The 12,331-nt window shown below is 36.5% G+C and overlaps 1 protein-coding gene across 1 annotated transcript in view; it reads left to right on the top strand.

Annotated features, from left to right (window-relative positions):
- The window catches only part of ANKRD31 (ankyrin repeat domain 31), a 146,722-nt gene that overhangs the window by 85,230 nt on the left and 49,161 nt on the right, over nt 1-12,331 (top strand). Inside the window, exon 18 of the mRNA XM_088023646.1 lies at nt 11,816-11,978. Within this exon, the coding sequence (XP_087879772.1) occupies nt 11,816-11,978 (163 nt within the window). The remainder of the gene's footprint in view (nt 1-11,815; nt 11,979-12,331) is intronic.

Here is a 12,331-nt window from a genome sequence, read left to right as displayed (position 1 = left end):
TCATATTAACTAATGAATTGTTTTTCCATTGTCTCTGCCTCATAAAATTCATGTAAGTCAGAATAAAATGAAATGTCTCAGGGTAAACGTAGGCTATAAATCTAATACATTCCATTTTTAATTGTCTTAAATGATTTGCTATTGTGATAAAAGAGTCTAATTATAATGATAATATATGTTGACAGATGGTTTTTAACTCAAAATTTCTCAGTGGGTTTGAGGTTTCAAAGAAATCGGTAAAAATGCATGTTCCTGAGGGTTTGTTGTATATTTTTCTCCTTTGTTTTTCTTAATCAGACGGCCATCACAAAAGAAAATTACTAAGGTCATTATTTCAGTAACACTGAATTTCAAATATAGACCTTAAAATCCTTAAGGTTTTTAAACTCATCTTTGACAAATCTGAGCAGAAGACTTTTATTGTTATCAGTAGGCAATGTAGACTTCAGGACTAATCATTGGCTTTGAAAAAATAGTGAAGGAAACCACCACCAATAACAACATATAAAACCAAGGTTCATATAAAAAAAACCTTGAACCCCTCACTAACACCAATTTATCTGTCTCTAGGTATTTTTAAGACCCTGGTGATTTTTTGTTAATTTTATGAAAGCATATCCCCACTGTTTTCAGCCTAAAGGTAGTCACGTGAAGGAATAGTAGTGACTTTATGATTTGCAGCAATAAGAGATATAAACTAATGATTAAGAATAATATCAGAAAGGGGCACTTGGGTGGCTCAGTTGGTTAAGCAATCAACTCTTGATCTCAGCTCAGGTCTTGATCTCAGGGTTGTGAGTTCAAGCCCCGCATTGGGCTCCATCCTGGGCATGGAGCCTACTTAAAAACAAAACAAAACAATATTAATAATACCAGATGGGTGGACTAATGTCCAGAGTGGCTTCTTTTGAGCAAAGAAGCTCTTTGGCCTTTAAGATATTTAAATTAAAAAAGAATAGACAAAGTCTCAAGGTTATGTGATCATGAAATGGAAGAAGGCAAACAGGAAGAATCATTAAATTAATGAGCTTACTGGTTATATGTACAGGAAAAAGGCCACTTAAAGTGAAACCACTTAAATAAAGGCCAAAATTCTGTAGTAGGAAAATCACATTTTTAGACATTATCCTGAAAAATGCAATATAAAACAAAGAAAATAAGGAGGTCCCTAATACCACCCCTTCATTTGGGAATTGATTAGAAGGACTTTCAGAACTCAGCATACAGTTGTGCTCATGGCTAAGATTTCTTTTTTCTTTCCTTTTTTTTTTTTTAAAGCTTTTATTTATTTGAGAGAGCATAGGCGGAAGGGCAGAGGGAGAGGGAGAAGCAGTCTCCCCGCTGAGCAGGAGCCCCACGTGGGGCTCAATCCAGGAACCCTGAGATCATGACCTGAGCCGAAGGCAGATGTTTAACCAAATAAGCCACCCAAGCACCCCTCATAGCTAAGATTTCTTACAGCAGTGTAGTAAGGATATGCAGCTGACTCATCAGAAAAAAACAGAGGTTGAATCTGGAGGTATTTATGTGAAGGCTTTATTAGGCTGTCTTCCTCATGAGAGGTCACTCACAGCTTACCTTTTCCCCAGCAACAAAAATGTCATTTCCGTGTTTCCACTCAAGGAAGCCCATTAGAAACTCAGTTTCAAAGATTTATATTGGGGCTGGTCATGTAAGCACCCTCTGTCTAGGACATACCAAGATTCCAGACTCCTAAGAGCACAAACCACATTGCTTGTATAGAATGTTTAAGCAAAGAAAGCTACCGTTATCGATAGGGAAACTTTTCTATCAACGTAGGGTACTGTTTACCAGCCAAGTTCATTGATGTCAGCTAAAGGCCAACCTTGCAAGCAGCTTCTCTGGATAGCAGTCTCAGGCCTGCTGTGTTAACTCATTTCTAATCAGTATTTTATTTAGGTTCTAATTGCAACATATACTAATTTCTAAAACAGGGAAAGAATGAATAAAGTTTGCTTTCATGGCCTAATTTTTCTGGCAAAATTGTGTGACAGTACAGGATATACTTCATCTCGCACTTGATTTTTCTGTACCATTACCTCAAGGAAGTTGTTTTTGCAAAAATTTTGAGAGGTATAACAAGTTTTTCTTAGGTCTTCTATCATTCCTTTTATATTCAAATTCTTATGATATTTCTTTTTTTAGGTTAACAGTTTTAGGTTAATCAGTTTCTGATTCATCAGTGGCTTCACAGGTGCTTCAAGTATTTCTCCAACATCATTTTAATATTTGACTTCAGGAAATTTTATATCTGTACATTTGGACTTTGTAATCAATTTGTAGTGTATTTCCATTTTATTGTTAGCTGTTTATAACATTGACCAGTAATAAACTGAACAACAAAGCTGTTGATGGATAGGAAAGATGCCATGTTAGTAAGGAGGGAGGTTATTTGGGTAACATTTTGTAAATGGTTTTCATGAGCGAGAATTTTCCTATTTTGAAGACTCTAGCTTCCTTTAAACAATTTGGTAACTTGAAGGGACAGAAAAAATGATTACTCAGATATAGAGGACCTTCTGTAAAAATAAATGTCAAGAGCTAAAATTAACCACAGAAGGTAGCAGAAGGGGAGCTTGGTTTAGTGGATAAGACACTGAACTAGGTATTGGAAAGCCCGAGTTCTAGGCCTAGTTCTGCTTGAGAAAGATATAAATATCTTTACCCCAAAAAAGGAATTTGATCTAGAGTTGTGCTGTCCTGTACAGCTGTACTGTAGCCATTAGGCACATGTAGCTATTTTAATTTAAATTATTTAAAATTAATTAAATTTAAAAATCAATTCTTCAGTTGCATTAGCCATATTTGAAGTACTCAATAGCTACATGTATCATACCGTATTGGAAGTGGGTACCATGTTGGAAATGTAGATTAGAATGCTTCCATTGTCACAGAAAATTCTGTTGGACAGCTATGGTCTAGAGCAGGGATTGATAAATATTTCTTGTAAAGAGCTAGACAATAAACAGTTTAGTTTTTCTGGGCCACACAGTCTGTATCGTAGCTACTCAACTGTTGTAGTGAAAAAGCAGTCATAGACAATATGTAAATGAGTAAGTATGGCAATTCTCCAATAAAACTTTATTTATAAAATCAGACAGCAGACTGGATTTGGCCCATGGGCCAGAGTTTGCTATTGCTTGATCTAAAGAATCACTTAAGTCTCTTCACATAAGTGGCAGTATAGACGAAGTTTGCATTTAGAGTAAACTTCCACATCAATATTGCCTTTGTTTTAAGGAGAAATGTTTTATTTGAAAAGAAGGAAGTAGTATTTTTAAGGATATTTTCATTCCTTGGATACTGATACATTGCCAACATCTTTCCTCATATCTTCATTAATTTTCCTTCCATGTGACAGTTCTATCATTGGCTCATTTTACTTCTAATTTTGTTCCTTTTGTCTTTATTTCTTTATCTTGAGATAGAATATTGATAGGTAACCTAGATAGATTAAAGAGAGAGAGAGGAGAGGTAAATATATGGTATCATAGACCTAATCAATATCAGTTCTATTATAGCCTATACATTTAATTCTTAGGTTTTTTTTTTTTTTACTCTTGCATTACTGCATGGAAAGTTATTCAATCACCTATTTTCCCAAATTTTAACTTCTTTTTAAATCTTAATTTCTGTTTTAAGTTATTTTCCAAAATGAGCATGTACTTTATCTTGTAAAACAAAGAGGATAAAAAGATAAGGAAAAGAAGAGTGAGAGGAAGGGACACCTGGGTGGCTCAGTCCGTTAAGTGGCTGCCTTCAGCCCAGGTCATGATCCCAGGGTCCTGGGATCGAGTCCCACATCAGGCTCCTTGCTCAGCTGGAAGCTTGCTTCTTCCTCTCTCTCCCTCTGCTTGTGCTCTCTCTGTCAAATAAATAAAATCTTAAAAATAAATAAATAAATAAATAAATAAATAAATAAATAAATAAATAAATAAAAAAGAGTGAGAGGAAAAAAAAAGGGGAAATATAAAAAGGGGGTGGGGATGGACATCCACTTTTGTACAGGAAAGACTAGAAAGGACAAGATATACCCTCCCATCTTAACAACTTGGAAGGTGAACAAAATACATAAAAATAGCAGTTTTGAACCATTGTACAAAATGTAGCACAGGGCAGCAGTCCTTGAGAGAAAGGAAGCAAATGAGATGAATCCTGTGGTTGCCTTACTGTATGGACTAGAGGGGCTTTCCAGGCATAGAAAGAGAAAAAACAAACAGTCCTATGGTCTCAAGTTCAGAAGACAGAATTTGGAGTTTAAAAGGCTCAACAGGTAGAATTTATGGGGCAAAATTACAGATAGGATCTGTATACAGAGAACTTTCCAGAAATTTGAAGGAGAATCCCCTTGGTTCTTTGGCTAATCTACAAATACGTTTGAGAAAACTGTGTAAGATTAGGCAAAGAGCCAACAGGAAGGATTGGCAGAACCATTGCTGGAGCTTATAGAGGGCTGAGTAGTTTATGTTTCCACCAGCCAGAATGGCAGGAACTCTTAAAACATGGAAGCATCAAATAGACAGTATTTCTTGCATAGTTGAGGTAAATTGTACTAAAAGTTTCTCTGGACTAACCTTAAAATTTGAAAGAAAATATCAAAAAGATCCTATTAATTCCAGTAACTTAAACATGTCCCAGAACAAAGCCCAACAACATCTAAAAGAATACAATGAAATTCAGCACTAAGCAATATAAAAATCACAGTGTTTATCAACCAATCCAAAATTTTTTAAATAAAAAAGTACAAAATATCATCCATAAGCAGGAGATTAAAAAATGATCATTCAAAAGAGACCCAGAAATGACACACATAATAGAATTAGCAGAAAAGGATGTTAAACAAATATTATAACTATATACTCCACATGGTAGGCAGAATTCTAAAATGGTCCTCAAGATTCTTACTCATTGGCCTATACACACTATGTATAATCCCCTCCTTTCCAGTGTGGGTGGGCCCAACCTAACGAGATGAATCCTTTAAAAGAAGGAAAGCATCAGAGGGAGCCATGTGGCAAAGAACTGCAGAAGCTTCTAAGGAGCTGAAAGCAGTCCCCAACCCACAGCCAACAAGAATACAAGAACCTTATAAACTTTCAAGGATATGAATTATACCAAAAACTAGTGAGCTTGGAAAAGGACCCTAAAGTTAGGTGATAATCAGTCTATGCTGACTCTTTGATTTCAGCGTGGTGAAGACTCTGAGCAGACAACACAGCCACTCCATGCTCAGATTTCAGATCTACAGAAAAAGTGTGAGATAATAAATTTATATTATTTTAAGCTATCACATTTGTAGTAATTTGTTATGCAGTAAAAGAAAATTTATACACTCTCTTATGTTCAAGGAGGTGGAGGAAAACAAACATGATGGGAGGAGAAATGGAAGATATAAATAAGACTTAAACTTCTAGAGATGAAAATAAAACATGTGAAGTATTTACCAAATGGGTTAGTTAACAGCATATTAAATACTGAAAAGTAAGTGCCGTGTATTTGAAGATAAAGCATTAGAAATTATCCAAAATAAAGCAAGAAAGACTGAGAAAACAAACAAAACAAAGACAAAGTAAGAAAACCTCAGTGTCCTGTAGGGTAATCTCAAATTATATAATATACTTGCAAGCTTAATCCCCAAAAGAGGAGGGGTCAGAAAAAATACTTGGAGAATAAAGACCAAAATTATCCAAATTTGATGAAAACCGTAAACCCACAGAACCAAAAATCTCACCAACCCTCCAGTAAAAGAAAAATGAAAAAAACTGCACCAATACATACCATAACCAAATTGCTGAGAATCGGTGAAAAAAGGGGAAAATATTTTATTTATTTAGTTTTATTCTCATAAAATATATTTATTAAAGTATCACTATCAACATAGTACGATAAAATAGTACATAAAGGGAGACAGTTTAATTGATGCCAACCAAGTCATCATGTATCCTACAAGAGAAATATACTTCTAAGCATTAATAAATGATCATTACAATAAAAATAAAGATACACAATAAAAGGAAAGATATACCATGCTCAAGAACTGGAAGAATTAACATTGTTAAAATGTACATGCCACTATTTTTTTTATTTAAATTCAGTTAGCCAACAAAGTACACAAAATGTACATCATTATTTTCAGATGCAGTGTTCAATAATTTATCAGTTGTGGGGCGCCTGGGTGGCTCAGATGGTTAAGCGTCTGCCTTCAGCTCAGGTCATGATCCCGGAGTCCTGGGATCGGGTCCCACATCGGGCTCCCTGCTCCTTGGGAGCCTGCTTCTCCCTCTGCCTCTCTCTCTCTCACTCTCTCTCTCTGTCTCTCATGAATAAATAAATAAAATCTTTAAAAAAAATAATTTATCAGTTGCGTATAACACCCAGTGCGCATTACATCACACACCCTCCTTAGTGCCCATCACCCAGTTCCCCCCCCACCCATCTCCCCTCCAGCAACCCACAGTTTGTTTCCTATGATTAAGAGTCTCTTACGGTTTTTCTCCCTCTCTGATGACTTCCCATTCAGTTTTCCCCTCCCATCCCCTATGACCCTCTGTGCTATTTCTTACATTCACATATGAATGAAACCATCGAAACCATTTGATAATTGTCTTTCCCTGATTGACTTATTTTGCTCAGCATAATACCTTCCAGTTCCATCCACGTCAATGTAAATGGTAAGTATTCATCCTTTCTGATGGCTGAGTGGTATTCCATTGTATATATATACACCACATTTTTATCCATTCATCTGTTGATGGACATCTCAGCTCTTTCCACAGTTTGGCTGTTGTGGACATTGCTGCTGTGAACATTAGGGTGCAGGTGCCCCCTCGGATCACTACATTTGTATCTTTGGGGTAAATAGTAGTATAATTGCTGGGTCATAGGGTAGCTCTATTTTCAACTTTTTGAGAAACCTCCATACTGTTTTCCAGAATGGCTGCACCAGCTTGCATTCCCACCAACAGTGTAGGAGGGTTGGTTCCCCTTTCTCCGCATCCCCGCCAACATCTGTCATTTCTTGACTTGTTAATTTTAGCCATTCTGACTGGTGTGAGGTGGTTTCTCATTGTGGTTTTGATTTGTATGGGAAGAACAGGAACAAATAAAATAATGGCAGCCAGCGTCTCATCAAAAATTTTGCAAGCCACTGGACAAAGGAGCAACATCTTTAAAAAGTACTGCAAGGGGAAATAAACTTGTCAGTCTAGAATTCTATACCCAGCAAAAAAATCTTTTAAAAGTAAAAGTGATGTTGGCAAAGATGTGAAGAAATTGGAACTCTCATACATGGCTGGTGGTAATGTAAAACAGTACTGCTGCTATAGAAAACACTCTGGCAGTTCCTTCAAAAGTTAAACATAGAATTGCTGTATGATGTAGCAAATTCCACTCTTAGGTATATAGCCAAGAGAATTGAAAACATGTTCACAGGGTGCCTAGGTGGCTCAGTCTGTTAAGTGCCTACCTTCAGCTCAGGTCATGACCCCAGGGTCCTGGGATCGAGCCCCACATCGGGCTCCCTGCTCAGTGGAGAGCCTACTTCTCCCTCTCCCTCTGCCTCTCCCCCTGCTTGTGTGCTTTCTTTCTCTGTGTCAGATAAATAAATAAAATCTAAAAAAAAAAAAGAAAGAAAACATGTTCACACAAAAATTTGTATATGAATGTTCATAGCGCTATTTTCCAAATAGCCAAAAAGTGGAAACAACCCAAATGTCCATCAGTTGATGAATGTATAAACAAAATGTGGTGCATAGCAATAAGATATTATTAAGCCATAAAAAAATGAAGTGCTGATACATGGGTGAACCTTGAAAACATTATGCTAAATGAAAGAAGATGGACACAAAAGGCCACATATTATATGATTTTATTAATATGAAACATCCACAATAAGCAAATCCATACAGGCAGAGAGTAGATTAGTGATTGCCAGAGGCAACGAAGAAGAGGAAATGAAGAAAAAGATAACACCATGAAAACAAAAGAGTGAGTGACTCTAGAAACATAAAACAAAGATTTCAGAGCAAGGAATATTGCCAGGGATAAAGAAGGACATTTCATAAGTATAAAGGGGATATTTCACCGAGAAGACAGCAATCCTGAAAATGTGTGCACACAATGAGTTTCAAAATAAATGAAAAAGCAGAATTGAAATGAGAAATAGACAAATCCACTATCATAGTTGGCAATTGCAATTCTTAATAAATGATATAAAAATATACGCCAAGAGACCCACTTCTCTCTTGCCTCACCCAGATTACTGAGTTAATCTGCAAGATTGAAGGGCTGGGAGAGGCTGGGGACACAGCAGCAAAGGCTTAGAATTCACAGAGGGATGCTACTAACTGCTTCACAGTTCTTCCTACTAACCCAGTTTGCAGACTCCCATCAGGAAGCTTACCTACAAGTTGCTGGAGATGCCTTGCCTGTAGAACTCCCCAACTAGCTCTTTGAATCTCCCTAATGCTCTGCATACATCACCCGCATACCCCTTCTACTCCCTCCACTCCAATGACCAGCTCCTAGTATGCACTCTCATGCGCAGCGAAAGTGAACCTTTACAGACTTGCTAGTAAGCCAACACAGAAAGTTCAGTTCTGTAGGATTTCAGGGGACATTTTAGAGAGCTACCCTTGGAAAAACAAACATAAGTCTCTCAACAGTTGGCCTGGCTTTGTGGGATCAAAAGAAGGTATACAGTTTTAAGAACTTCCCCCAAGAGAAAACGGAGTGTGGAGTAAGGGCATCTAAGAAAAGCCTCAGAAAGATCTAAGAAAAGGTCTAAGAAAGCCTCAGAATCTGTAGATGGACTGACAGGTGAAGATGTCTCTTCCAAAGCTGGTTAGTGAAGACTAGAGGAGTCTTCAAATATGAACATGGCAACATAAGACTTCAGGGAACATAACAAATCAGGGAAACATGGCTCCACCAAAGAAACACGATAATTTTCCAGTAACTGACCCCAAAGAAATGGAGATCTATGAATTGCCTGGCAAAGAATTTAAAATAATTGTTTTAAAGAAACTCAGCAATCTGCAAGAGAACACAGACAACTCAGTAAAATTAGGGAAACAATACATGAACAAAACTAGAGGTTTAACAGAAATCATAAAAACCTTTTGTTCGTATAAAGATGTGTACTCGAATGTTCACAGTAGTTTTATTCATAACAGCCAAAAACCAGAAAGAACGCAAATGTCTTACTTAACAACTGGTAAATAAATAAATGGATACATAGATTTATAGTTAAAAGGAACAAACTACTTTTTCTTAGAAACATCTTTATTACAAGTGTCCTCTCATACGACATACACTGAAGAGTGTCCTTTTCATACTACATTCCTTAACCCTCTCATACTACAGTACTCTCATACTACATACATACTACATACATTATGTATAATTTCCATTCACTGAAATAACAATATTCTCATCATACCTTGCAAGTAGCATTCTTAGAAACATTTTATTTTTAAGATTTTATTTATTTGTTTATTTGAGAGAGTCGGGGGGGAAGGGCGGTGAGCAGAGGGAGAGGGACACACAGACTCCATGTTGAGTGCAGAGCCTGATGCAGGGCTTGATCCCATGACTGCGATCATGACCTGAGTGAAATCAAGAGTCAGATGCTTAACCAACTGAGCCACCCAGGCGCTCCTAGGAATATCTTTTGTAAGTGTTCTTATACACTTCTCTACATGCATGGAAGAATAGGTATAACTTCCATTCACTGTTCTTTCACTGTTCTCATACCAGCTAGCAAGTAGCCAGATCAAACTGTTGGTATACACAGCAATATGGATGAATCTCAAAACCATTATGCTAATTTAAAGAAGACACACAAAAAAAGACTTTATACTATATGATTCCATTCATATGAAATACTACAAAAGGCGAATTTTATAGTGATTGTAGCAGATTACTGAGTGCCAAGGGCCAAAGGGAGGTCGGGAGGGATTGACTGTAGAGGCATAATGGATTTTTTTATAATGATGGAATGTTTCTAATTCATGGTTATAGTAGTGATTACTCCAGTAAAGCTGATTAAAAAAAAGAGAGAGAGAGGGACCTACTGCTTGATCACCTAATTTTTGTCAAGTTCTTTGTTCCTAGGTCTTCCCATCGTATTACTTGGAACTCTCTCCCAACTATAGCTTTAGCCTTTCCTATTTAGTGCCTTGTGGCCCTTTTGCTGTTCTCTTAGGCTTTTTAGGCTTTTTCCTACTAATGAGTGTTACAGAAGCAGAGCTGTTCAGGGTCCTATTCCCGCTGAGCTGAGTTCTGTGTCTTCCAAACCAATTGATTAAATGAATCCATGTTAACACATTAAAGGTCAAGCCCTTAGAGGAAGGCCTCATCTTAACACACAGAATAGTTATCATTAATATGGCATGATTTTTAAGTCTAGAAAAGCTTCCTTTGTTAAAAAAACAAACAAAAAAACCAGCTTTCTCCTGACCCCGTATATAGCAGTGGAAAGAGGGTGTAAGAAATATGTATTTTTAAATAATTCCACAGGTGACTTTATTAATCACTCAGGCTTAGAAACCACTGGATTGAGGTACTGCTCACCCCATCTTTTAAAAACAGAACAAAATACCTTTACTAGACTTCATTAAATTTTCATCAAAAATCTTTGCAGGAGACCTTTTTCATATGCTATTTATTATCTACTGTCTCTCATTACCTTGGTTGGTCTTTTCGTTCCTCTAAAGAAAAAAGGTTTTAGGGGCCCACTTTCATTAAGAACCACTATGTACAAGGTATTTGACAAGGGCTCATATTTAGTTCTCATAGATGATAAAAATGAGGTTCAAATGGTAAATAACTTGCCCAAGGACATAGCTAGTAGGTAGCAGGAGTGGGTTTTGTATGCTCGACTTTAAAACAGACGTGTTTCCTTTTATGCTGTACTAACTCCAGGCGGATGGAACAAATGAGGGGCTATCCTTATCAAATTCACTGGCCCATTTGCTCCTAAATTCTCTGCTTCTCCATACCTGGACATACAGAGAAAGAAATAAGTCACTAACACAGAGCATATCCTGACCATCTTTTCTTAATCAGGTTTTTCAGTTCTTTGAGTCACTTGCTTGCCTCACACAGATGGAATCATGGGCTTTTTTTCACTAGTTGACTTATACTATAACCTAATTAGTAACATCTTTAACTTTGATCATTTATAAACTTCTAATATACAACAGCTTTGAGTTAGAGAAACCTTATTTATATTAGAAACTGCCCCCCAGCCAATGTCACAACCTCTATGACCTCAGTTTCCTCTTCTGTAAGATGATGGGGTTGAAGTAGATTATTTCTAAGTTTCCTTTTGCATTCTGTGCATATAAGTCACTTATTTCAGACACATGATGGATTTGCACAAACATTATTAGAAGGGTCATTGGATTTTCAAGCTAGCTCATTAAACTTCTTGAACAAGCAACATACCTAAAATACAGTAATGCAGGTTGGAGGAAGAGACAAAGGGCTCTGTTAAAGAGATAGTCTTGCGTGTCATTCTGCCTATGTTTACTTCTTGATTGCAATGAAGACAGCGTATCTGGTACTTTTGTGTCATCATGTTTTGTTATCCTCTGAGGAAAGATCGGGTCAAATTCATGGAGCAGTTTACAGCTTTCATATCAAATTTAATAAATTTTCTTTGCCAGAGTTTGAAACCTCTTTTGATAACTTTTAATACTTTGATAACTTTTAATAGTGGTGACTTATAATGAAAGCAGAAATTATTGATCTTAGGTATCTATAAAGATAACTTTGGAAAAATACCTTCTAGGCAGCTGAGATTCTACTACAACATGGAGCAAACCCAAATCAAAAGAATCAAAAGCAGAAGACTGCTTTGGATGAAGCAGATAATGAAAAAATGAAAGAGCTGCTGAAATCTTATGGTGCAATTGAAACTGATGATAGAGATGAAAGTAATGTTACAGACACTGGTATGTATGTCAGTATTGCTTTTTGCTATTTTAGACAAGTTTATACCTCTGCTTAGAAAAATCTTCAGATTTGTAGTGTAAATTGTTTCATAACTGGGGTAGATGTTTTGTGTGTTTATTAAACTCTTGAAGAGCATTATTTATTTTTAGAAGTTAGCATTTCCAAATTGGTTTAATTTATATACTACATGATCCTGTTGGATTGGAATTACATGTTGAAATGCAACCCATATTATTCATTAAACAATTATCAATCTCTAGAGATAGAGACGTAACTGAAACCACACAAATTGGCTTACTGGTAGTGGGGATGGAAAAGGTTGGCATTATACTAAAATCTTTGCAACTAAGAT

This window comes from Eumetopias jubatus, unplaced genomic scaffold (genome assembly GCF_037043125.1).
Source record: "Eumetopias jubatus isolate StellerSeaLion01/CBP00866 unplaced genomic scaffold, mEumJub1_p1.0 scaffold_5, whole genome shotgun sequence".
NCBI lineage: Eukaryota > Metazoa > Chordata > Mammalia > Carnivora > Otariidae > Eumetopias > Eumetopias jubatus.
The sequence above is the reverse complement of the archived record's forward strand: the minus strand, read 5'-3'. Positions and strand labels throughout refer to the sequence as shown.